General features: G+C 49.8%; 1 protein-coding gene and 2 long non-coding RNA genes across 4 annotated transcripts in view; 1 reads left to right on the top strand and 2 right to left on the bottom strand.

Annotated features, from left to right (window-relative positions):
• Positions 1 to 8,557, bottom strand: part of UCK2 (uridine-cytidine kinase 2) — a 45,521-nt gene extending 36,964 nt beyond the window's left edge. For both annotated transcript variants that reach the window (XR_009449888.1, XM_059674596.1), the window contains exon 1: positions 8,318 to 8,557. Coding sequence is in view for 1 of the 2 variants with exons in the window: in XM_059674596.1 (XP_059530579.1) it covers positions 8,318 to 8,413 (96 nt within the window). In the remaining variant the exon portion in view is untranslated. The remainder of the gene's footprint in view (positions 1 to 8,317) is intronic.
• The window catches only part of LOC132220664 (uncharacterized), a 747,794-nt gene that overhangs the window by 387,499 nt on the left and 332,734 nt on the right, over positions 1 to 27,561 (bottom strand). The window lies entirely within an intron of this gene.
• Positions 8,706 to 11,150, top strand: LOC132220913 (uncharacterized). Its single transcript, XR_009449889.1, has 2 exons — positions 8,706 to 9,393; positions 10,642 to 11,150. It is a non-coding gene; the product is annotated as an uncharacterized LOC132220913 (long non-coding RNA).

Below are 27,561 nucleotides of genomic sequence, written 5' to 3'. Positions count from 1 at the left end.
AAGAGCCACACTCGAGGGGCCAAAGAGCCGCCTGTGGCTCGCAAGCCGCAGTTTGCCAACCATTGTCCTAGGGAGTAGCCGTGTGGAAGCAAATGCTTTAAAACAAACACACACGATCCTATCGGAAGATCATTTTTAACAGCCGGGTGTCAAAGCAATCACCATTCCGAATTCTCGAGGCATGTGCAACTCACTTCAGAGCGATGCAGAATCAGACTGCTGCTCCGGAAGCCCCAGAGCCCCGGGCCGCTACGGTTCACACTGCCCACTGATTGTGCTAAAGAGTCTGTTGATGGTGCCTTCACGACTATAATACCTGGGCTTTCTCTGCATGAGCGGTCATGTCAGACTAACTCCTCATGCGCGTGCACTGAATGCGGACCAGGACTTTTCAGCAACACCCGACACTGTTAACACCTTTATTCTGTCTTTGAGAAAAAGCTGTCTTTTTCTTTTTCTTTTCATGTAAACTTTGCCGCTAGTTGTTCACTTGGAAATTTTTTACTTTGAAAAATAAAGTTCTCACTTGATGCTTTATGTAGGATTGAAAGAAAATACGTATTAAAATTATTTTTTAATCCTCATCTGAGATTATGTTTTTACTGATTTGAGAGAGAGAGAGAAAGGGGGAAAGAGAGAGGGGGGGAGAGAGAGACAAGACAGACACTGTACGCGCCCCAACCAGGGACCCAACTGGCAACCTAGATGGTGCCCTGACGGGGAGGGAATCAAACCCACACAACCTTTCGGTACACAGGACGACACTCCAACCCAGTCCCACCGGCAGGGCTACATGTCTTAAAGCTAAATGCTCAAACTATCTGCTACAAAGATACTTCAAAATGTTGCCACTGTTAAGCAACTTTGTTGCCAAACACTATATTGCACCTATAAAACTCGCAAACAGAAACTTATAAAACCTTGCAACACATTCCAAATGAGGCTTTCAATGGGTTTGGAATACATTACGTAAAAAACTATAAATGAAGCACCTTGGTTTGCAAAAACAATTGATGGGCAACGGAAAATAAACATTTTCTGGCTCATTTTTTAACAAAAGCCACTGCCACCCTCATGCAAATGATGCGTTTCTTGTTGGATCTTTTCAGAGGATAACTTCTTCAAACATGATGGTCATTAAATCAAGATTCAAAAGACTAACAACACAGAACCAAGCCTTGAGGCTTGCATTATCTCCAAGATGATTATCACCAATACCATCCAAGCTGAAACTGGTTTGGCTCAGCGGATAGAGCGTCGGCCTGCGGACTGAAAGGACTGAAAGGTCCCAGGTTCGATTCCTGTGAAGGGCATGTACCTGGGTTGCGGGCATATCCCCAGTAGGAGCTGTGCAGGAGGCAGCTGATCGATGTTTCTCTCTCATCAATGTTTCTAACTCTCTATCTCTCTCCCTTCCTCTCTGTAAAAAAATCAATAAAATATATTAAAAAAAAAAAATCCAAGATCCATAAATCCCGTATATAAAACAAGATTTTTAAAAATAAAACGTTCTTACCAAAAAAAATAAAAAATATATAAAATGTGTTTTAGTCACAAATAAAAAATAGTTTTGTAAGAATTAAAGGGTTGCCCTGGCCGGTGTGGCTCACTTGGTTGAGTACCATCCTGTGTACCAGGAGGTTGCCAGTTCAATTCCCAGTCAAAAGCACAGGCCTGGGTTGCAGGCTCGATCCCCAGTATGGGCATGCAGGAGGCAGCCGATCGATGTTGCTCTCTCACATAGATGTTTCTCTCTCTCTCCTTTCCTCTCTCTCTAAAAAAATTTAAATTTAAAAAAATCAATAAACTATTAGAAAGAATACACCCTCCAACCTATTTTACTAATCTAAAAAATTGAACAAATCGATGTCTCTCTTTCTCTCTCTCAAAATCAGTAACTAATTTTGGTTTTTAATTAAGACTCATGAACAATATAAACTGATGAACAAAAATAGAACCAGAGACAAACTAGTAAAAGCATCAAAGAGACTGTCCAATCTATGAGGGAAGGCTGGAGGTGAGGGGGTAAGAGATCAACCAAAGGACTTGTATGCATGCATATGAGCATAGCCAATGTACACAGACACACAGACCGGGGCACGGGGCATGTGCTGGGGGGTGGGAGTGGCCAGAGAGAGGTCAATGGGGGGGAAAAGGAGACTCATGTAATACTTTAAACAATAAAGAATTTAAATTAAAGAAAAATTAAGACTCGTCTCTAAAAGGCCTTGGAGATCGTGAGCAGTCAACAGCACCGTCTCAGAGCCCACTGGCAAAAAGGCGATCAGCAGTGAAATTCCCAGCACAATCTGTCTCCATCGGGGAGCTCAGAAAAGCCCAATTACACAAGGAGCCGCATCGGGCCGAAGGCCAAAGCAAACACTAGGCCCTGGGTGGAGCCAGGTGAGCGCAGCGAGGGCCGGAAACCACGGGAGACCCGCTGCGGTGGGGCCAGCACGGCGGGAAAGGCGGCTGGCTGGTCCTCAACCCACAGGCTCCGTCAGCCGCTGACGCGGCGAACCAGGCAATTTCAGGCCCAGCAAACAGCTAGTGTAAGATCCTTGGGCCGGGGACAGTGTGGCGTGCCCTGCAGGGGTGTGGCTGGCACAGAGAGCCCGGAGACCCGGGGAGAGTGGCAGGGCCACTGCAAACCAGGGCTGGATGGCCTGGGCAGTGATGGGGGCGGTGGAAAGTCACGGTGCCAGCTGAGGAAACAGAAGGCCCAGCCCACTGCTGCTCCTGGGAGCCCCTGATAGGAGGGTGTGGGCTGAGTGGTCTGGCCAGACGGGTGGCAGCTGAGTTCCAGGAACAGGGGTGTGGGAGCCACGGCCGCACATCTGGAGCAGGATGTCCCAGAGCAGAGGCCTCCCAGACAGATGCCCCAGAGCAGATGCTGACTCCTGGGGGTGCACAGCTCAGAGGGGACAGAGGGACTGCACTGTCCCCCGTGATCTGTGTTACTCACCGAGAGACCAACCTCCCTAAAAACACCTCTGAGGACGCCGCTGCTGGTGGGGAAAGCTCAGTAAAGGAAAAGTCGGGACTCCACTCCAAGTTCTACCACTTAGTAGCTAAGTGACCTCAGGTCACTCGTCCTCTGAGCCTTATCTTCCAATGTCATTCATCAACAGCAAAGACACCAGGCCGACTTCAAAAGGAAGAGACAAACGCCTTCATAACGCAGCTGCTTGATGGTAAACGGGGTTCCAACACCGCTGAGCCCTCCCCCCCTATTTCCTTACGTCCCGCCTCCCCCGGACACAGAGCAGCGTCCACAGGAGCGCTCCTTCAGCAAGGCCCCGCTCAGCGCACGCCACGCGGCGCCAAGGCTCCAAACAGCAGTGTCCCTGGGCTGGGGCCGGGCGGCTTTCCTTTTCAGTCCTCACCCAGGGTATTCCGTCCATTGATTTCCAGAGAGCGGAAGGGAGGGGCGGGGAGAGAAACATCAAACATCAGACACAGTGATGGGGTGCCTCCTGTACGCGCCCCTACTGGTGCTGGGAAACCGAGATCCATGACTGGGAATCAAACCCGAGACCCGTGGTCTGAGGGCCCGGCGCTCTAACCACTGAGCAACCAGCCAGGGTGCGGGGGCTGTCACTGAGCCAGTGCAATGTGAATGCTGTTAAATAAGGTCCCACCTGTGGCTTGAAATCCTAATTCAAATAATCTTGTGAATGAAGAAATAAAAGGGTAACTATAAACTATGGTCCACCTCACTCCGTTCAACAAATACTCTGCAGGGCCATGAGGCAGAAACAGGACACTCAGAACTTCCTTTTTTTTTTCTTTTAAACAAATTCACATTTTATTTATGTTGACATAAACTGTACAAAATTGACTTTCTTCACCGAAAATAACAGCCATGTTTTCTATATTCTTCCTACATAAACTACAAAACACATTCTTATAGGTTGTCTAGGTTTCGCTTATAAATCAAGACGCGGCAGTAGATGTAACCTCGGAAAAAGACCGAATGAAACAGATCGATCTGTTGTCAGTATCCATGGCCTCTGATCCTGTCTTGACCATGAAACAGAGGTGCTCCACATATTCTTGCTAAAAAGCTTATGACGATATAGGCTCAACAAAGCAATGTAAACAGCGACACCCAGATGTGGGTGTAACAATGGCGGGTTCTTTCTTCAATGTTTCTCTTTTTTTTTTTTTTAATATATTTTTATTGACTTCAGAGAGGAAGGGGAAGGGAGAGAAACATCAATGATGAGAGAGAATCGTTGATCAGCTGCCACCTGGCATATGTCTTTGACTGCAATTGAACCTGGGACCCTTCAGTCCACAGGCTGATGCTCTATCCACTGAACCAAACTAGCTACAGCAACACTCAGAATTTTCTACCACAGTGGGCGAGTCGCTTTAGTAAAAGGCAAAATGGGGGAAGTCTATGGAAGCATTAGACAGAAAAGAGTTTGATTAAGGAAACCGATAACAGAGTTCCCAGAGGAAGTGTCCACAGAACTGAGGCCTGAAAGGTTTCGGGGCCCTTCCAAAGAGGGGTCCAGGTGGCAGAGCTGGAAGCAGCTCCCACACGCCTGTGTGCCGCTGGCGCGGGAGGCGAGAGTCGGAAAAATAAAGTCTGGGGCCACTTTTGGGGGCCCGGGGATGTGTGCTGCGCTGGTTCACGCTGCAGTCCAGGCCACGGCGAGTCACAGAGGTTTCCAGGAAGCCCGGTGACAGCCAGACCTGAGCCCAGGAAGACCTTGGTGGACCAAGCTGGCCACAGACCGTGCAGTCACCAGGGCAACGGCAGCAAAACTGAATAGGAAAGTCTTAGCAGGTTTGGCTCGGGGGATAGAGCGTCCGGGTTGTGGACTCAAGGGCCCTGGGTTCGATTTTGGTCAAGGGCACATGCCCAGGTTGTGGGCTTGATCCCCAGTAGGGGGCATGCAGGAGGCAGCCAATCAATGATCCTCTCTCATCATTGATGTTTCTATTTTTCTCTCCCTCAAACTTTTTCTCTGAAATCAATAAAAATATATTTTTTAAAAAGTGAACAGGAGAGGAGATACAGGCAAAGAAATCTGATTTAAACTTTTTTTTTTTAAATTTTTTTCCCTTCCAATGTTACTTCTTGCTCTCTCTCCAGACCTCTACCTGGGAGAGGTACAAGAATCTGATTTTTCACATGGATCAGAGTGACTTTTTCAACCCACAATGTTAACATGCGATTCCCACAGTGATGGGCCAAGTCAGCCTAGCAAAGCTTCCTTGAAAGTTCTACTTCGTCATTTACAAAACAAACTAGGAAGTGTGATCTGTGGCGCGGGCACTCAGTATTTGCCTTCTCCAAACCAAAATAACTTAGTCTGAGATAAAATACTCGTGCCCAGGGCAGCCACAATATTGAGACACATTAAGAGTCCAGAGAGATGGCCAGGGAGTTGGCTTTCTTATGGGAGGAGGAGGGAGAACAGTTGCATTTCCACATTTCCACTGCCGGTCCAGCCAACCTCGGAAACCAGCCTGCAGCCTCTCCAAACGCCGGGGCCAATTCTTCTTAAACAAGATGGGAGCAGGAACCGGCAGCACCGGGCTGGCCCGGATGGGCCACCACATACAGGCCTGAACACACTTTCCCTCTCCAAGTGATGCAACTAAGCGCTGGGCTCCAGAGGCTCCGGGCTTCCTTCCACCTCTCAAGGTGACATTTTTAAAAAATACATTTTTACTGATTTTAGAGGAGAAAGATAGGAACATCAATGATGAGAGAAAATCACTGACTGGCTGCCTCCTGCACACCCCTTACTGGGGATCGAGCCTGCAACCCAGGCATGTGCCCTGACCGGGAATCGTACTGTGACCTCCTGGTTCATAGGTCAATGCTCAACCACTGAGCCACACCAGCTGGGCTCAAGGCGACATTTTTAAAAATTGATTTTAAAGAGAAAGGGAGAGGGAAAAACACACACACACTTCGGTTTTTTGTTCCACTCATTTATGCATTCATTGGTCGATTCTTGTATGTGCCCTAACCAGGGATCGAACCCACAACCTTGGCCTATCGGCACCATGCTCTAACCAACTGATCTACCCAGCCAGGGCTCCAGTTGTCATTTCTGATGATGCTCTTAGGCCCTCTGCCTTCTCCCAAATTCGTTTAACAGGTGCATCTGTAACAAAATAACCGGGGGTGGAATATCAATCTTGCTTCCAGACCCCCAGCACTACAATGCTCAGGCCCGAGACTTCTAAAAATGGTCGAGTTTGTTGATGTTGACCAAGATTAGTAAAGAAAAGAAAACTGAGCCTTAGCCGGTTTGGCTCAGTGGATAGAGCATCAGCCTGCAGACCGAAGGGTCCCGGGTTCGATTCTGGTAAAGGGCACGTAGCTTGGTTGTAGGCTGTGCAACCAACCAATCGATGTGTGTTTCTCTCACATCAATGTTTCTCTCTCTGTGTCTTTCCCTCTCTCTTCCACTCTCTAAAAATCAATGGAAAAATATCCTTGGGTGAGGATTTTTAAAAAAGAGGAAATTGGGATTCATTGAAGGAAAGGCAGTAAGGACTGTAATAAAAGCATACCTACAACAAGGGGGCGACAATATGGAATCGGAGAAGTAGAATGCTCCTTTGGACTAAAAAAAAAATTTATGAAACCATCTTAAACAATGACAAAGTACTTATCAATGCCAAAATGTAAACAGGCTTTGAAAACAGACCCTTTCTTGGGAGTTTCTACAATTGTCCTCCTTGATTGGAATTCGGGACAGTGGGTAACCACCCCCCTAGCCCCCCCCATAGCTCTCCGCTCCCTCCCACTTGACAGTTTGCGTACTTAGATCATCAATGCGACCGGTGATGACTGAGAAACCCAGGAGAAGGGAGTCATTTCATGCCCTAGGACCTGTTCCCACTCTACAGTGACTGAATTATTTAGACTAGAGGATGACCAAGGTCATTTTGCTTCTAAACGCTGCACCCCCCTGCCTGCTTCAGCCTCCTCCCCCAAGAGGACTGGCCCTCAGTCAGCATCCAGGTCCAATTACAGGGCAGGCACCATGCTGGGCGCGCTGGGAAGGTCCCAGGAACAGGAATGCGCTATGGAAAAACCATTCTAAGAATCAGGTCGAGCCTCCGAGCCTCCTGAAGGAGCGGGAATCCGGTTTTGCTTGAATGACTAGTAAGAGCGCTTCACTAGCAAAGAGGGAACATGTTTCAGAAGTGCATCCAGCCGGGGCAAATGCGGCACAAACTTCAGGGACCCCAAGCGGGCAGGTGCCTAGCCCTGGGAGCTGGGCACCAGACCAATCTCCTCAGAAGTAAGCCCGCGGGCCCCGTGCGCCAACGCTGCCCCGACCCGGAGGGAAAACGTGGAGCCAAAATGGAGGGGTCCCGGCGAGTGGCTCCGGGACGAAAGCCGAGTGGTGGCTTCTCATGGCGCCGGCCGCTCCCAGCTCGCTCCGCTGGGGGCCCCTCTGGCCGGCGCCGCGGGGAGCCCTGCTCCGAACCAGGTGGGACGGAGGTGGCTGAGCGGCAGGGGAAGCAGCGGCCGCCTGACGGGCATTAGGGGAGGAAAGAAAGAAACATCTGGGAGGACTCGCCTCGCCCACCCGCAGCGGCAGCTTAGGAGGCAAGCGTCCCCGGGCTCTCCCCGCGGGTAACACAGGAGAGCGGGCTCCCGAGGACACGGCACCCGCGGGAGGGCCTCTCCGAGGGTCCCAGCGCGCACGCCGCAGGCAGCAGGGCGCCAGGGAACTTTCCCATGGAAGCCGGCCACGTCTCCTCTCGGCCACGAAGAAGGGGAGCCCGACTGCTCCCACCTCACTGGTGTCACCGCATCTCTGTGGCTCAGGATTTTACCCGAAAAGCCCTGCAATCCCAGCCCAAGCGGGGCTCCCTCCCCGGGACGCGCCCCGCGCACTCTCGCAGCCTCGGGTCGGGTCCCATCGCTCCGCCTTCGGCACGGGCGGCGCGGCTGGGCGCACGTCCACGAGAGGCCGGGAAAGGGATGCACTGGGGGCTCGCGGGGGACCCCACTCCGAGCCCGGTCCCCAACAGCGAGCGGACTTGCAAAACAATAGCATCCGCCGCCGCCGCCCCTCCCCCACAGGACCCGTGCCACGAGCGAGCGGCGCCGGGAAAAGGACCCCGCGGGGGTGGCCGACACCCCCAATCCTCGACCACCCGGTACCTGCCCGCCACCCGGCCACGCCCCGAGTCCGCGCCGGAGACGGAGCTGGAGCGCCGCCAGCAGCGAGGCGCGCGGGCCACGTGGTGCTGCAGCAGCTGAAACGCCCGCGGCCGCTGCCCACGGGCGCCGCGCCGGCCCGGGAGGCAGGAGCACGGACCCACGTACCTTGCCGCTGGCCGTGCCCCCGCTGACGCCGATCAGGAAGGGCCCGCCGCCGTTGGGCTGCTGGTGCTGCAGGGTCTGCTCGCTGTCCCCGGCCATGGCTCGCGCCGCCCTCCCCCGCGGCCTGTGCGCGCGGACGCACGCGCCTCGCTCCCCGCCCGCCGCGCCCGGCTCCCTCCGCCCCGCTGCCGCCCGGGAGGCCGCCGCCGCCAGCCGCTCGGATCCGGTGTGGGCTGCGGTCCCGGAGGAGCGAGTGCTGCCTGTGCGCACGCGGCGCCCTTACATCCCCGGCGGCGGGCGGCGTGATGCCGCTGCTCCAATCCGGCGGCCGACGCGCTGCGATTCGCCCGGGCGGCGGCGGCGGGCGTCTGGCCCCGCCCCCGGCCCCGCCCTCCAGCCGGCCGCCGCCCGCGGGCGCGGGAGGGTGCGAGCCGACCGCCTTCCGTCCCGGCGGCTAACCCCTCCCCCGCGACCAGGGCCTTTAATTAGAGATGCCGCCAGCTCTTTGCAAAGGGATAAGAGGCTGAAAGGGGGGCCAGATCCTGGAGGGATTGCCCCAAGGTTTGGGAGCGAAATTAGAACAAGCTTGGAAAATTAAGAAGAAACAAAGAGTTAATGTCATTTTATCCAGGCTCAAAACGCGCTTTCCAAAAATTAGAATGTTCTTTCCCCTCCCGTTGGCCAAAATAACGTCAGCCCCTGGTTTGAAACTTTTCCTCTCTCGGAAACCCCCAACACCATCCTCCTTAACGAGCGACTCCCTGGAGAAGGGGTACGCTCCCTCCTAACAGCAGCGCCCTTTCAAACCACAGTTTGAAATCCGAAGTTCCTGCGGAGTCATGGTTAGTGCGAACATGAATATAATAATTAATGCCCTGCTGACCATTAATAGCTTTAACGGAACTGTTTTTTCAGAGATGGGCCTTCCGGGGCGAGAAAGGCAGTTAGCCGCCTTGGGCTCCGCCGCCGCCTGCACTTCCGGAGCCGGTTTCTGCATTTAGGAGCAATCCGTCCGCAGCCTCGGTGATCTGCTGAATGGGAGCAATGATGGCGGGTACATCCCAGGACTGCTGTGAGCTGTGAGTTATTGTATTTGAAGTTCTGACAGTAGTGCCTGGCACAGTCTCCAGCGGTCGCCAACCGGTGGTCCGCAGACCACTGGTGGTCCGTGAGGTCCGAAAGGTTGGCGACCACTGGCTGTAAGTGTTTGAAGAGAAAAAGGCTGAAACTTGTTAACATAAAAACATTCAAACATGTAAAGAATTTTTGTAAGTTTATTTGAGCCAAACTGTGGACAACTGCTGGGAAGCAGAACCTCAATGAATTGAGAGAATGCTCCAGAAAATGGCTTTTTTTTTCATCTATTTTCTAGATTAGAAAGGCAGGAGAAAGCAAAGTGGGGGAAACCCCTGGGATTGGAGAAAAAGTAAAATGATAGACACATACTTAGGTGGGTGCAGGATAGTTAACTATCAACAATCTATATATATAAAAGGCAAGCGACCAGTCACTGTGATGATAACTGCGGCCCCAACCTCCTGTGGCCCCTCTCCCTCACCGGCCCAGCCTAATCCAGCCCCGTCAGGGTGGGCCAGCCGGACCCAACCTGTGAACGACCCGTGAACGAATTCGTGCAGGGGCCTCTAGTTAACATGATATCAATGACAATGAAGGAATTTGTGGTCCCTGTCCTGGTGTCCAAGCACATTAGGATGGCCCTGAGGGGTCTGGAAAAAGAGTACTTACAAGTTACCCAAACATTTCAAGGATATGTTATCACAGGTGCAAAAATACAATAGGCTCAGTTAAGGTAAAGGTTGCCCTTGTCAGGGAAGATACCTGCCTAGGCTGTAACTACCCACAATAACTGCTTTTAGTTAAAGTTTAATTTCAGACCATCCTTTGTGGTGACTTTAGGTCTCTGCATTTGCAAGGCCGGCATGCAGGCCTCCCTGAGCTTGTCAGGTTAGCATGTGGCTCCCTCACCCCCCTACCCCCACCCCCAGACTGGAAAGGGAACTTTTGTTGGGGCCACGGGGACAGCCTACACAAGTAATTTCCAGCCTCTGCCCCAGTGATTCTGGGATCGGACCAGTGAGCTGATAGGGTCCTACAGTGAGAGGACTTAAGTCAATAGCATCCTCTTTTAAAATAATACATTTCCTTAAATTCAGAAACATGTTGGGGGAAAAATACTAAAGAAAATCAAGGGTATTAGAAAACATAAAAGTTCTTTCCATTCTTGAGGTTAGCTAGAAGGAGGTGCCATCCCAAATGGCTGTGGGGTGAGTGCGTTTGTGCTCATTTGTGAGTCAGCTTCTCCCCAGTCTTTCCTCCTCTAGACATCTGACAGTCTTCAAGGACTTCTGCAGAGGTGTTTAAAGTCCAGGATCGGCCTGCGGGAATTTTGAACCTGACTGACCCACAGCTAAGGGGATATTAAGTAGCTGAGAGGAAGAAGAGCTAGATAAAACAATGCCATGTCCTCCGTGAACTTCGCCCAAAAACCTACCTTCCTTATCATTCCTATCACTTTTCCCACAATATTTTATCTCATAAATTTTCAAACAGAGTTGGAAGAGTTTACAGTAAATACCACCTAGATTCTATGGTTCACATTGTCCTGTGCTTGCTTTTCCACACTAGCCACCTACCGCTCCCTCTAGCCATCTAGCCATTTGGTTACAACACTTGTTTCAACCTTTTGCTTTTGTTAGTTTTATGTGACTTAAACAGGCTGATACATTTCTTGCTTTTTGTTTGTTTGTATTTCATTACTATATGCCCAGCACCTTCTGGCACAAAGTAGGACCTTAATAAATATTTCTTGAATGAATGAAGAGACACCATGTGTCATTTGTAGATTCCCAAGGGCCACTGAGCACAAGGAGGGGCAAGCAGGAAGCAGCAGATACCCGTCACATGACTGAATGAAGGAATAAGTGAACAAACGTGGAAGAGGTGAGAAAGTCCCAAGCCAAGTCCACTTCCCTCTCTGGAGGGAAAGGTGTTCCCTGATCAGCCGGTGGTCGCCAGCCAGTGGTCCGTGAGGTCCAAAAGGCTGGCGGCCGCTGCCCTAGATCATATTGATGCCGCGGCTACTCTGCTTTCCTGGCATTCTAAGTCACTGTCTCCAAACATGTTGAACCAACTCATTAACTCAGCTAGCTCATTACACGCCTCTGCACCCTTTAATAGTAATATCTGCCCTCCGTGCATGAGTTAAAATACATAGAACAGAAGCTGTCTATATAAAGGGAAGGCCTCACGAGCCTACATTTCCAGCTGCCCTCTGCACTCTGTGTCTTTACTGTGCTGCATTTTGACTCTTTCCTGTCCCCGGGGCTGGCTTCCCCACACATAAGTTACCCGTGTCCATTTAAATTACTAAGCGCATCCCAGCGCAGGTGACCTCAACAAGGACTTCCCCATCTTTGCTCGCTATAAAGCAAGGCAGGCAGCCTGCTATTCCCTGTGCTGGGTCATCCATCCTCTCTGGGGAGCCTGGCCACTGAATCCCAGAGCTCAAGATGTTCAAGCCCTGACCGGTTTGGCTCAGCGGATAGAGCGTCGGCCTGCGGACTAAAGGGTCCCAGGTTCGATTCCGGTCAAGGGCATGTACCTTGGTTGCGGGCACATCTCAGTAGGGAGCGTGCAGGAGGCAGCTGATCGATGTTTCTCTCTCATCGATGTTTCTAATTCTCTATCCCTCTCCCTTCCTCTCTGTAAAAAATCAATAAAATATATATATATATATATATTTTAATATATTTTATTGATTTTTAACAGAGAGGAAGGGAGAGAGATAGAGAGTCAGAAACATCGATGAGAGAGAAACATCGATCAGCTGCCTCCTGCACATCTCCCCACTGGGGATGTGCCCGCAACCCAGGCACATGCCCCCGACCGGAATTGAACCCGGGACCCTTCAGTCCGCAGGCCAACACTCTATCCGCTGAGCCAAACCGGTTCCGGCAATAAAATATATATTTAAAAAAAAAAGATGTTCAAGCCACATCTGAGCCTACCGTAGCAGTTACAATGCGGATTCTGAATTAAGTGATTTTGTTTTCTGTCCTCCTCCCCCTCTCTCCAAGCGGGGAGGGCAGGAGGGGAAGGTTTTCAATAAAATCCAGAGTTTGAACAGATTCAAGGAAACACATTTTCTCGATATCTGTGATCACCTATTATATCAGATTTCAGCCTGATCAAGTTCTGGCCTTGTTCACACGGAGATGGAGTCAGCATGAGTGTGCAGCTGCGCTATAGCCAAGGTAGAGACACAGCTGTTGACGGTCCCCGCCTGCCCTCTTCTCTCCAGCGTAGCTAGAGTTCCCAGCTAGACAAGGAACATTACATGAAAGTTCTCCCCCAGGTGCTTCCCACCGTGACTAATTCTTTAATTTCTTACCACATTTCCCAGCAGAAAATAAGTTCTTACACCCCAGCATGTCTCTGAAGCATTTCAGTTCTCCGTACTGCCGTTCTAACTACTTTCTGCCTTAAAAAAATGTATTCCCTTTCAATTACAGTTGACATTCAACATTAGTTTGTATTAGTCGGATGCACAGCATCGTGTTTAGACAGTCACATACTTCACAAAGCGACTGCTTGGTGCCTTTTGTCAATCAGCCTGCTCTGAAAGGATGGCCAGGTGACATTAATGCACTTCACACCTGGCCCTGGGGGCTGAATCGCTCTCAGATGTGGTCAGGCATCTGGTCCGTCTCCGACATTGGCACCAGCAACGTGGGGAATGCCAATCCTCGAGTCCCACACCCAGAACCAGTGAATGGGAATTCTGCGGGGGGGGGGGGGGGGGGCGGGGGTGACCAGGGCTCCAGGTGGGAACTCTGTGGGGCGGGGGGCAGAGGTGACAAGGCCCTGGAAGTTTGAGAACTACTGACCTAGTGGAGAGAAGATAAGTTCTATGCAGAAAAGTAAGGTGTACATTTTTGCATTGAGACTAAACTTTATAACCTTTGGCAAGTTTCTCTTTTTCTTTGGCTAGTTTATTAATTTGTATATGCCTCAGTTTCTTCAACTGCTACATGATACCTGGCGTGTAAGGTGGTCATGAAAACATGCAGACATGTGGTCACAGAGTAGCTGTTAAATAAACATCATGCCCCTCCCCCTTCTATTTCTACCGCAGCTCTGATTTATACAGACGCCCCACCGCGTAGGGATTAGGAGCCCACGGTAAGGATTCCTAACCCCCAAGGGCACAATCAAGTAAAAATTAAAAGACAATGTCCGGCCCTAGCTGGTGTGGCTCAGTGGATAAAACGTCAGCCTGTGGACTGAAGGGTCCTGGGTTCAATTCTGGTCAAGGGCACATGTCCGGGTTGCGGGCTCAATCCCCAGTGGGGGGCATGCAGGAGGCAGCCAATCAATGATTCTCTCTCATCATTGATGTTTCTATCTCTCTCTCCCTCTCCCTTCCTCTCTGAAATCAATAAAAATATATTTTAAAAAAAATAGGTCTCAACCAGCAGGCTGGAAGGGGAAAGGAATTTTTAGGACCGGGGAATGGCAATGGGCAGAGACACAGAGAAAATACAGAATTAAAATGACAAGGTCAACGGACTACAAAACGTGACTCCAATGCAAGCGGCTCATTTTGTTGAATTCGATCGCTATCCTGATTTGTGCACCTGCCCCCTCCCCGCCATGACACAGCCGGTGCAGGCGCGCAAGGACCTCTCCGGCCCTGCTGGCCCACCTCCGGAAGTCCCATGCGCCCCAAGAAGCCCTCCCAGACTTTGGCAAAGCTCACACACATGGTAGTTCTATGGAGGTCTTCTCAATTCTCCTCACACTGGAACTTTCCAAGGTGATTCTGTGAAAATAAGACTGAGCTAAAGGCAGTTCAGTTGTTTTGCCCAGCCAGCTCCCAGTGCCCAGGAAGAGCAGGGCTGGCTCCCAGCACATGCCATTGTGCCAGCTGTCCATGTTCTATGCCTTTGGCTTCACCTAGTTCCCAGCTTGCATCTCAGACCCATATCTGACCTTGCTTCTCTTCCTGTCACCAGACCACCACCCTCGCCATCCCACTTTCTGCAAGGACTTCTCATCTTCTCTAATAGCCCATAGTAATGGGTGTCTCTCCCTCCCTCGCCTGGGTGGCCGGGATGCACTGGGGTGTGAGTGCTGGAACTGAGGCGAGGCAGGAGGACCCAGGGTGCGAGGCGCGGAGCCCTGACCGTGGGATGCAATGTGGGGTGGGCCTTAGAAAGGAGCCCTCCCTCCCCATGTGCCTGAGGGCCTCACCCCCCAGCTGGGTGACCAGGTGACAGGCCTCCACGAGAGGAGAATCAGAGGGTGAGCTGGCGGTGCCCGCAGCAGGGGCAGAGTGACAGTCGGGTGCCACAGGTGGAAACTGTTGGCCAAGGGTGACAGGTTCGATATTTCTGGGGTGATGCACTGAGGGGCTAATTGGCGTCGGAGAACAAATGAGATTAGCGGAGGGAGCGGGCTTGTCTGTCCAGGGGTCAGATGTCATGTGGGGGAAGTTGTTTGGGTCTGGAAGTACACTCTCCCCAAGTCGTTGGGAGAGAAAAGGAGTTCGATTCTGCTTCATCATGTGAGTGCAGTGTGTCAGGGCGAGGTCGAAGCTTCGAGGGAGGGGACCCGGTGTTTCAGAACTACTATTAGTCAGAGACTAAACACATGAACGAAAGCCACAGATTCCCAGGAAAACATGTGTGCACACGCATGTAAGTAGAATTTTGAGTATAATTTACTCACACTCAGCACAGCCCGTTGGATGCCAGCCAGCCCGGGAGCCAGGAGAGGAGGTGGGGAGGGTGCAGCCTGCACACACAGAGGTCCGGGCACCGAGGCTGCAGGGGCTGTGTCCACAGGCTTCCGCCCAGGTGTCCACTCCCATCCCCGGCCCCCAGGGTGCAGCCACTATGGGAACAGTATGGAGGTTCCTCAAAAAATAAAGACTAGAGCCATCACATGATCCAGCAACCCCACTTCTGGACATACATCCAAGGAAAATGGAAGGAGAAGAGGGTATCAAAGAGCTATCCATATCCCATGCCCTTGCAGCATTATTCACAACAGCCAATATACAAAAATGGCAGATGACAGGATAAAAATGTGGTGTATTTCAGAGGAGAGAGAACCAAGATGGCGGCATAGGTTAACACCGGAGTTTGCTGCTTTGAACAACTACTTCAAAAGTGAAACTAAAAGACGGAAGGGACATCACCCAGAACCACAGGAACGCTGGCTGAGTGGAAGTCCTACAACTAGGAGGAAAGAGAAATGCATACGGACACTCAGAGGAGGCGCAGTGCTGAAGTCAAATTCTGAGGTGCGGAGTGCGCGGAGCGGGCTGGCAGTGGAGGGCGCTGTTGGCATTTTCAATCAGGAGGGAGTTTCGGACTCTGAGCTCCAGATACAGGCGAGTCTTTAGGAATTCAGACTCAAACGGGAGAAGCGGGACTGTCTGGCTTCGGTCAGAGCGAGTGCAGCTTTCTCTCCAAGCTTTGCAGCGGGTGCTGGGACTCAGAGAGGCAGAGCCCCTGGGGACAGGACTGAGAGCCGCCATAACTGCTCTCTCCAGCCCACCCTGTTGATCCTGTGCGACCCGCCCTACCCAAGCCCTGCACAGAGGCATTTGCCGGATAGCCTCAGGCAAACGCCAGATTAGCACCTCCCTAGAGGACAGAAGTTCTCTCACTGCTGACACAGCTGATTCTCATAGCCACTTGGCCTGGAGGTCAAACCCTCCCTGGGATTAGCTACAACAATCAAGGTTCAACTATAAGACTGCGAACAAAGACCACTAGGGGGTGCACCAAGGAAGCATAACAAAATGCGGAGACAAAGAAACAGGACAAAATTGTCAATGGAAGATATAGAGTTCAGAACCACACTTTTAAGGTCTCTCAAGAACTGTTTAGAAGCCACCGATAAACGTAATGAGATCTACAAGAAAACTAATGAGACCCTCGATGTTATGTTGGGGAACCAACTAGAAATTAAGCATACACGGACTGAAATAACGAATATTATACAGACTCCCGACAGCAGACCAGAGGAGCGCAAGAATCAAGTCAATGATTTGAAATGTGAGGAAGCAAAAAACACCCAACCGGAAAAGCAAAATGAAAAAAGAATCCAAAAATGCGAGGATAGTGTAAGGAGCCTCTGGGACAGCTTCAAGCGTATCAACATCAGAATTATAGGGGTGCCAGAAGATGAGAGAGAGCAAGATATTGAAAACCTATTTGAAAAAATAATGACAGAAAACTTCCCCCACCTGGTGAAAGAAATGGACTTACAGGTCCAAGAAGCGCAGAGAACCCCAAACAAAAGGAATCCAAAGAGGACCACACCAAGACACATCATAATTAAAATGCCAAAAGCAAAAGATAAAGAGAGAATCTTAAAAACAGCAAGAGAAAGTAATTCAGTTACCTACAAGGGAATACCCATACGACTGTCAGCTGATTTCTCAACAGAAACTTTGCAGGCCAGAAGGGAGTGGCAAGAAATATTCAAAGTGATGAATACCAAGAACCTACAACCAAGATTACTTTATCCAGCAAAGCTATCATTCAGAATTGAAGGTCAGATAAAGAGCTTCACTGATAAGGAAAAGCTAAAGGAGTTCATCACCACCAAACCAGGATTATATGAAATGCTGAAAGGTATCCTTTAAGAAGAGGAAGAGGAAGAAAAAGGTAAAGAAACAAATTATGAACAACAAATATGCATCTATCAACAAGTGAATCTAAGAATCAAGTGAATAAATAATCTGATGAACAGAATGAACTGGTGATTATAACAGAATCAGGGACATAGAAAGGGAATGGACTGACTATCGTTGGGGGGGAAGGGGGTGTGGGAGATTCGGGAAGAGACTGGACAAAAATCGTGCACCTATGGATGAGGACAGTGGGTGGGGAGTGAGGGCGGAGGGTGGGGCGGGAACTGGGAGGAGGGGAGTTATGGGGGGGGTGGGAAAGAGGAACAAATGTAATAATCTGAACAATAAAGATTTAATAATAAAAAAATGTGGTGTATTTCATACAATGGAATATTATGCAGCCACGAGGAAAAAGAAAACCCTGCCATTTGTGCAAAATGGATGGAGCTTGAGGGCGTTTCTCTAAGTGGGGGAGAAAGCAAACAGAAACAGCATAGAAAAGTTGTTGTCAGCAGCTGGGGGGTGGGAAATGGTGGGGGGGGTAGTAAAAGGGTACAGGCTTTCAGCTATAAAGTGAACCAGGTCTGAGGACCTGTGTAAAACATGTGCCTGTCATTGAGAAGGTGTGATCTTGTATAACTGGACTTTGCCGAGAGAGTGGACCTTACAACGTCTCGCCACACAGACACACAACAGATAGACACGGGGGATGGAGGTGTTGACTATCTGGATGGGGCAACCAGTCACAACGTACACAAGTATCAAGCCACGGCATGCACATTTTAACAACATTAGCAACTTTGTCAATTATACCTCCATAAGCAAAATTGTCTTTAAAGAAGTCAAACATCTTTCAAAAATGACCCTTTGGGGACAACATGGCAAACCTGGGCTGAAGACTTCTTTGTAAAGACGCCGGAGTCGCCAAAGGATGTCGGACCCCAGGACTTGCCACGAGCACGGCAGAAGCCCCGGGGGGAAGACACGAGCTTAGCGGGGCCTGGGTGGAGGACACGGCAGTCCGAGTATGTAAGAGGCCACTGCCCGGACATGGATATTTCCAGTGAGAACTGAATTGTTTTTTCTTCTCCCTCGCATTGTCCCTTTAAGGCGGTTTCCTGAAAATTGATTTGCATATACACCATTAGATTCCCCTGCATGGGCTGCACCATTTTGCATTGCCATCAGTAATATATAAGGGTGTCTGATAATTCACGGCCACGCTGAGTGTGCGGTCACTTTTGGGTTTCTGACCATCTGAGAGTCTAGATGAAATGATGGTTGAGAAATAGTGTCTCTCAGTGGGGTTTTTTTGTTTGTTTTTGTTAATCCTCACCCTAGGATCTTTTTTTTCCATTGATTTTTAGAACGGATGGGGGGAAGAGACACAGAGAGAAACATCAATTGGTTGCCTCCCACATGAGCTCCAACCAGCTCTGGGGCTCGAGCCTGCAACTGAGGTATATGCCCTTGACCAGAATTGAACCCGAGACCCTCCAGTCCTTGGGCCGGTGCTCTAACCACTGAGCACACCAGTGGCTAGGGTTCTTTTTGTTTTTTAATTTACCTTTATTATGAAAGTGTTACAGACGCCCCCTTTCCTCCCCTCCATTGACCTTCTCCACCCTGATCCCGCCCCAAGCCTTCACCGCACTGTCTGTGTCCGTGGGTTATGCATGTAAGTTCTTTGGTTAACCTCTCCCTACCACCCCCATCCCCTCTGAGATTCATCAATCTGTCCCATGCTTCCATGTCTGTTTATTTTGTTCATTAGGCTCCACATGGGTGAGATCATGTGATACTTGTCTTTCTCTGGCTTATTTTGATACAAGGTTTTGTTTTTTTGTATAGTTTCTTTTTATTTATTCATTTATTTAATCATCACTCAAGGACATTCCCCACCCTCAACCTTTTTTAAAAAAAATATAGTTTATTGATTTTTTTACAGAGAGGAAGAGAGGGATAGTTAGAAACATTGATGGGAGAGAAACATCGATCCGCTGCCTCCTGCACACTCCCCACTGGGGATGTGCCCACTACCAAGGTACATGACCTTGACCAGAATTGAACCTGGGACCTTTCAGTCCACAGGCTGATGCTCTATCCACTGAGCCAAACTGCCACCCCCAACCTTTTTTAAGAGAGCGTGGAAGGGAGAGGGAGAGACAGAAACACCGATGTGAGACAGTCACATTGATCAGTTGCCTCCTGCATGCTCCCAACCAGGGCCAGGAGGCTGCAACTGAGGTACCTGCCTTTGACCAGAATCGAACCTGGGACCTTTCAGTCGGCAGGCTGCTGCTCTATCCACTGAGCCAAACTGGCCAGGGCCTGACTGGCTTATTTTGCTTATCATAATCCTCTCCAGTTCCTTCCATCAGTGTTTTTGTTTTAATATATTTTTATTGATTTCAGAGAGGGAGAGGGAGAAATAGAAACATCAATGATGAGAATCATGCATTGGCTGTCTCCCGCATGCCCCCCACTGGGGGTGAGCCGTAACCTGGCATGTGCCCTTGACCGAAATTGAATCTGGGACCCTTCAGTCCACAGGCCGACACTCTATCCACTAACCCAAACCGACTAGTAGGGCCATGGTCGGCAAACTGTGGCTTGAGAGCTACATGCGGCTCTTTGGCCCCTTGAGTGTGGCTCTTCCACAAAATACCACATGTGGGCGCGTGTACAGTGCGATTGAAACTTCGTGGCCCATGCGCAGGAGTCGGTTTTTGGCCTGGGCGAGTCTATTTGAAGTACTGTTGATATTTGGCTCTGTTGACTAATGAGTTCGCCGACCACTGGGCTAGGGCGTCAGCAGCATTGTTTTAGCTGACTTTCTCTTACTAGGGTTGAGCACAACTATCTTTTCTTTGGTTGAAGGTACTATTTTTGGTGGAACATCTTTTAGCGAATTTTGTCCATTGCCCTGTTATGCTTTTGATCTCATCATTTTATAGAAATAATTTTGTTTCTCATTTGTTTTACGACATGCTTATGTTTTTTGCCTTGCAAATTTTTTTTAACCCACAAGTACTCCCATTTCTAAAGAAATTAACTCCTGTTTCTTGTGGGACTTGTGTAATGTTTTTACATTTAGGTCTCAAATGTATTTCACTAATACTGTTTTTCAGGTCTTTAATATCCTGACTGATTTTCTGTCTACTTGTATCAAACTAGAATTGTGGATTTATCTGTTTTTCCTCTTAGGTCTGTCAGTTTTGGTGTTTGTTTTTTTTTTTAATATATTTTATTGACTTTTTAGAGAGAGGAAGGGAGAGGGATAGAGAGATAGCAACGTTGATGAGAGAGAAACACTGATTAGCCGCCTCCCGTACACCCCCCACTGGGGATGTGCCCCCAACCAAGGCACATGCCCTTGACCGGAATCGAACCCGGGTCCCTTCAGTCTGCAGGTCGACACTCTATCCACTGAGCCAAACCGGTTAGGGCAGGTCTGTCAGTTTTTATTCCATGAACTTAGAAGCTCTGAATCAGGCACAGACTTATTTAATATTGGCAGGTCTTTGTGCTGAGCCAACCCTTTTGTTATTAGGAAGTGACCTTTGTCCTTGGTGTCGCTTGTCTTGAGGCTTACTGTCTCCTGTAACATCGTCCTCCAGCCTCGGTAGGAGCGATGCTTGCGTGGCCTGTCTGCACATGAGAGCCTGTGGGAGGATTATCTGACGGGTTTCAGAGAGGATACAGAGAACAGACCTCAGAAAACTGAGAAGCATAGAGAAGTGGATGCGAGGCCTGTGTCCCATGAAAAGCAGTTTCCCCATGCCTGGGAAAAGGTCATGTGAGCAGAACCCATGGAGGAAAGTTAGAAATTCCCTGTAGCTTGGTGGAGCGCTTTGGCACATGAAGCATACCTTTCACAGATATTTTTGCGTGTCTGCTAATGGGCCCTGTGCTAGATGCAGAGGTCAGTTTTTAAAAATATATATATTTGTATTGATTTCAGAGGGAGAGATAGAAACATCAATGATGAGAATCATCAATCACATGCCTCCCACATGGCCCCCACTGGGGATTGAGCCTGCAACCCGGGCATGTGCCCTGACTTGTGACCTTCATGGTTCATAGGTAGATGCTCAACCACTGAGCCACACTGTCCGGGCGATGCAGAGGTCAGTTTGAGATTGCGCTCCTGTAAGGGTCTGCAGCTAGAGCAATGAGGGTAGGGCATTTGACAGTATTGCTTATGATATTTGTGTGTCTCCGTGAATAAAATCAATGTCTTTTTGGCAGCAAAGTGAACTGCTAATGTTAGGGGCAGAAATAGAATAGTGAGGAGTAGCTATGGTTATAGGAAATACTAATCATGCTCTGTTAACTGTGATTGTTCTGTTCTGATTAGAGAAAGCACATTGCGGTCCACTCTCCTTTTCTGAGAACTGCCTACCATCATGGAGATTAACCACCTTGTTGCCGAAACAATCCAGTCCCAGAGGTGCCCACCCTCTGTGACCCCCCTCCCGCACTGCCTGTAACCTGCACCGCTTGTACCTACCTCCCATGCCTGCAGTTCCTACTTTCCCACGTAATCTTTGTCCTTCTACCCAATATAAGCAGCTGGCTTATGGGGGGAGAGGGTAAGAGCAGATTTTCGTGGATGACCTGCTGCTCTCCTATGCTACCAGCAGGATTGGAATAAACACTCACACATGATTCAATCCTGTCTCTGTTTACTTGGCAAAAGTCGTGACAGGCAGCCCAGACCCACTGGCTGTCCGGTTTCACCAAGATGAAGGGTAAGAGTCTATTTAGTGAGTAAAAGGGGATTATTGGCCAACAATGTATCATGGGAACACTGAGTAGGCGTGACAGTGAGCATCTGTAACGGGAACTGTCACCTTGAATTGCAGGCTTCTATTAAGATGGCCCAGACTCACCCATGAAGAGAAACTGTGAATGAATTTTAGGTATTTAAATATTTTCAAAGGCCCCTTCTAATTCTAATATTACAGAAGCTTAATATTAAAATGAAGTTTTTATATTTCTCTCTCTTAAAAGGCTACTTCTCCCAGTCACTCTGTCAGGGCTGTCGCCACACCGGTTACAATCCGGACAGATTTACCAGGAAATCAATGAGACCTTCACGTGCAATGGCCCTTATTAGGGACTCACTTTTGTACCTGACTTTGACTCTAATCCATATTCTTTTTCTTAAGGAGAGGCCCAAGAACTCTAAAGCTTCAGGTCACCTAAGACTTAGAGATGCCTTTGGTGGAACCTGAGAATTCATCTTCTTATTCACCTCTTTTTATTTGGTTCTAAGGCAGCCGTGGGCAAACTACGGCCCACGGGCCGGATCCGGCCCATTTGAAATGAATAAAACTATTGAAATAAAAGACCGTACCCTTTTATGTAATGATGTTTACTTTGAATTTATATTAGTTCACACAAACACTCCATCCATGCTTTTGTTCCGGCCCTCCGGTCCAGTTTAAGAACCCATTGTGGCCCTCGAGTCAAAAAGTTTGCCCACCCCTGTTCTAAGGTTTACTATTTCAGTCTTCACAGTTCTCTCGGATTTTGCTCTTTCTCCTCAATTTCTGATTCTACTTGTTTAGTTCAGGGCTTCCTCGCTTGAAAACTGCGTTACAGTGACAGCTTGACAGCTGGTTTTCCTGATGCAATATAGCTCCAAATGAATCCACCCTATTTAAAGCTGCCAGGCCAATTAAAAACCAACACTGCTGCCTGGCCAGTGTGGCTCCGTGAGTACAAGTGGATTATTGGCCACTCAACCAGGAGGTCACGGTTTGATTCCTGGTCAGGATACATGCCCCGGTTGTAGGCTTGATCCCCAGGGCGGATGTGCAGGAGGTAGCTGATCAATGATTCTCATTATTGATGTTTCTCTTTCTCCCTCTCCCTTCCTCTCTGAAATCAATAAAAAATATATTTTAAAAACGAAACAAAAACACTGCTTCTTTTGCAAACTTACCATCCAGCTTAAGATATTCTGATCTTTCCACTATCACCGATCTTCTGAAACTGGGAAGCTTAAATGCCCAGGCAAAAGTGGCAATCAGCCCTGGCTGGTGTTGCTCAGAGGTTAAGAGCGTCAGCCCAGCACACTGACCGGTCTCGGGTTCAATCCCCGGCCCCAGTAGGGGAGCATGCGGGAGGTAACCAATCGATGTTTCTCTCTCTTTCTCCCCCTCCCTCCCTCTCTAAAAAAATCAATGGAAAAAATATCCTCAGGTGAGGATTAACAACAACAAAACAGTGGCCATCAACCAGAGGGTTAAGTGAAGCCACAAGAGGAATGTGACATTTTTAAAAGAGCATTATTTTTGCCTCATAGCATGTAGTTTAAACGATTACTGCCCACTTTCTTCTTATATCAAGCAGGTATAAAGCTGAATGCGACAGTTAAACAATTTGGGCCTCAGATGCAGAAAACTGGATTCATTATTATTCTTGGCTCATGACATTCTCTTCATCAGCGCGTTCAGTCATGCTGCCACTTCCCATGACGTCACCACCAACAGGGAAACCAGGACATAAATTTACATTTACATTCCCCTCTGATGCTCCATTACCTCACTCAGCCTTTTCCCATTCAAGCCAACACCCGCAAAATCATCCTTCTCTTGCTTTTTCTTTTAACATCCTAAACAGTGTTTGGGGGGGATTTTATAAAGTTATTAACTTTATGAAAAGCCTAAGGCATGTTGTATATAATTTTTAAGAAATTACTCTTTTCACTCTATATTATACAGGTGGGACAAAAATAGGTTTATAGTTGTGTGTATGGGAAATAATAATACAAAAATAAACTGTTTCATGTACTCACATCTGTAAACCTACTTTTGCTCCACCCTGTATTTCTAGGATTAATCCATATTGTGCCATTCATTTGGAGTGCTGTATAAATATATCCTAACTTACCACTTTATAGATTAAAAGAAAATGAGGCCCATAGAAATTAAATCACTTGCTCAAGTACTACAGCTTGCATGAGTTGGGTTAGGAGTCAAACCTGAAGGCCTGCCCAATTGTTGTAGCTTAGTGATTGTGTTGACCTATGAACCAGGTGGTCATGGTTGCAGTCCGGGTTTGGGCACATGCCCAGGGTTGTGGACCTGATCCCCAGTGGTGGGCCTGCAGAAAGCAACTGATGATTCTCTCTCATCATTGACTAGAAGCCCGGCGCACGAAATTCATGCGCAGGTACACTCCCTAGGCCTGGCCTGCGATCAGGGCCATTGTCCCCAGCTGCTCACAGCCACCCACCCCGGTTCCATTCCCTGTTCACCATTGGGCGATCAGAGCCTGCTGGCCTCACTGGCCCCGACCCCACCACGGGTTGCCCTCTGTGTGTGGGGAGACCAGCAGGGTGGGGGCCTTGGCCTGGTGCTGCCTGCGTCTCCCTCCCAACCACCCCTGGTTCCCCGTTTGCCATCGGGTGATGGGAGCCTGCCAGCTGGGAAAAGGGACCAAGAGGTGGTCAGTGCACCTCACAGTGACTGGTCGAGCGGTTGTTCCCCTGTTAGGGTCAATTTGCATATTACCCTTTTATTATATAGGACTAGAGGCCCGGTGCACAAAAATTAGTGCACTTGGGGGGGGATGGGGGGGTCCCTCAGCCTGGCCTGTGCCCTCTCGCAGTCTGGGACCCCTCGGGAGATAACAACCTGCTGGCTTAGGCCTGCTCCCGGGTGGCAGAAGGCAGGCTCAATCCCTAGGTGCAGCCCCTGGTAGGGCTCAGAGCAGGGCCGATTGGGGAGTTGGGGCGCCGCCCCCTGTCATGCACAGAGCAGGGGGGATTGGGAGGTTGCGATGCCACCCTCAGTCACGCTCAGGATAGGGCCGATTGGGCGGTTGGGGCACCGCCCCTGTAACACTCAAGGCAGGGTCGATGGGGAGGTTGCGGTGCCACCCCGTCACACACAGAGCAGGGCCAATCAGGGGGTTGGGGCGCTGCCGCCTGTCACTCACAGAGCAGGGCCGATCAGGGGGTTGAGGCACTCCCCTCTGTCACTCACAGAGTAGGGCCGATAGGGGAGTTGGGGCACCGCCCCCTGTCACACACAGAGCAGGGTAGATCAGGGGGTTGGGGCGCCGCACCCTGTCACACACAGAGCAGGGCGGATCAGGGGGTTGGGGTACCACCCTCTATCACCCACAGAGCAGGGCCGATCAGGGGGTTGGGGCACCGCCACTGTCACACTCAGGGCAGAGCGGATCAGGGGGTTGGGGCGCCGCCCTCTATCACCCACAGAGCAGGGCCGATCAGGGGGTTGGGGCGCTGCACCGTGTCACACACAGAGCCGCAGGGCGATCAGGGGGTTGGGGAGCTCCCCCCTACCAGGCACAGAGCAGGGCTGATCAGGGGGGTTGGGCGCTGCCCCGTCATGCTGATCCCGGTGCCGGGAGGCCTCGCCGCTCCGCTGATCCTGGTGCTGGGAGGCATATTACCCTTTTACTATATAGGATAGAGGCCTGGTGCACGGGTGGGGGCTGGCTGGTTTGCCCTGTAAGGTGTCCTGGATCAGGGTGGGGGTCCCCACTGGGGTGCCTGGCCAGCCTGGGTGAGGGGCTGATGGCTGTTTGCAGCTGGTCACACACCCTTCAGGGTGGGGGTCCCCACTGGGGTGCCTGGACAGCCTGGCTCAGGGCTGTTTTCAGGCTGGCAGGTGACTGAAGCTCCCAACCGCTCCTTTTTTTCTTTTTTTTTTATTCTGGGCCAGCTTTAGCTCTGAGGCTTGGCTCCAGCTCTTAGGCCTCCGCTGCTGAAAGCAGGTATCTGGTTTGTTTGGGTTCTATAATCGAAACACTGTTTCAACTCCAGCTCTGAGATCCCGGCTGGCTGAAAGCAGGTTTCTGGGGTTTTGTTTAGCTTCTATATTTGTAACAATGTTTCAAACTGCAAGGTCAGATGCCGGCAGCGGCAGGCGGGGAACGTTGGTTTCCTCCGTCACTGAAGCAAGCAAGCCTCATGTTTGCTTCAAGCTGCCTGGCTGCCGGCTGCCATCTTGGCTGGCAGTTAATTTGCATATCGCCCTGATTAGCCAATGGGAAGGGTAGCGGAGGTATGGTTAATTACCATGTTTCTCTTTTATTAGATAGGCTGTTTCTCTCCCTCTCCATTCCTCTCTAAAATCATCGATAATAATAAGAGTAATATGCAAATTGACCAAACAGCCGAACAGTGGAACGACCGTCCGAAGCCAGGGCTGCGAGGGCCGAGGCAGTTGGGGCTGTGAGGGCCAAGCCCCTTGCACAAATTTTGTGCATTGGACCTCTAGTTAAAAATATAAAAACAAATGAACCAAAAAACCTGAAGCCTGTATCCTTTCATACCTCAGTTATAAGCAGGGATTAAATTTCTCTCTTAACCTTTACAATGCCTAGCCTAGTACTGAACATTTTTTTAAAAGAACAGTATTATTATTACTAAGCCCACTAATAATGTGGGAACACTGCAGGCATATTTGTCATTTGCCTTTCACAGGAAGTCACCTGAGGGTGTACAACATAAAGTATAGATGGAGGGAGATGTGGGTCCAGGGAACAGCAAATCCTACCCTAGAGAAAGGTAAAGGAAGTCCCAGGACAAAAGCCTGGTCATAGAAACGGGAGCAGGCCGAAACCGGTTTGGCTCAGTGGCTAGAGCTTTGACTTGCGGACTGAAAGGTCCCAGGTTCGATTCCGGTCAAGGGCATGTACCTGGGTTGCGGGCACATCCCCAGTAGGAGATGTGCAGGAGGCAGCTGATCGATGTTTCTCTCTCATCGATGTTTCTAACTCTCTATCTCTCTCCCTTCCACTCTGTAAAAAATCAATAAAATATATTTAAAAAAAAAAAAAAAAAAGAAACGGGAGCAGGACAGTGAACTCTGGTGGGTGGTCCTCATGGGGAAACCTGAGAGCTTAGAACCTGAAAATATGACAGAAGAATTGGCAGGGTGCAGAACAGCCATTATATGAATTTGCCTCTAGCACTGGTTCCAACGCGGGGCCCAGGTTACGCCACTATTGCCCTGGAGAAGGGAACATCCTAGCAGTGCCTGGTTCTGCAGTAAACTGCTCAGGGATCCCTGAAATGCTTCACTCCCCAATTTCATTGACGGCTACTTTCCCCTCATATTACCACCTGTGAATGAAAGGCACCTTCTGACCAATGGGTGGCACAGCTTCATCCGCTGTTTATTTTCTCCGTCAGTGGGACAGAGAGTGATGGCCCACTTCCCAGTCAGCAGATGCTGGGTCTGATGAACTGTGTGCCAGGGACAGCTCAATAACGTCCTCTTCCTCATGCTCTCTCCATACAGTAGACGAAGCTGGTGTTATCAACATTTTACAGATAAGGAAACTGAGGCTCAAGGCTGGAACCATATGCTCCCGGCGACTGTCAATTAAGTGGCACAGCCAGAACGGAACCAGGTGCGACTTCAAGGCCATGTTCTCACGGCACCTTGACCATGGGCCATGCAAGGTGACCCACCCTGCCGGAACCACTCAGGTCAAGGTGTAGCTCAAATGGAAAGCCTTCCGACTCCTCCAGGAAGCGGTCCTGCCCTCGTGTGCTCCCACATTTCAGGAATACCGGCCTCTATTTCCC

The sequence above is a fragment of the Myotis daubentonii genome, chromosome 18, assembly GCF_963259705.1.
Source record: "Myotis daubentonii chromosome 18, mMyoDau2.1, whole genome shotgun sequence".
Taxonomy (NCBI): domain Eukaryota; kingdom Metazoa; phylum Chordata; class Mammalia; order Chiroptera; family Vespertilionidae; genus Myotis; species Myotis daubentonii.
The sequence above is the reverse complement of the archived record's forward strand: the minus strand, read 5'-3'. Positions and strand labels throughout refer to the sequence as shown.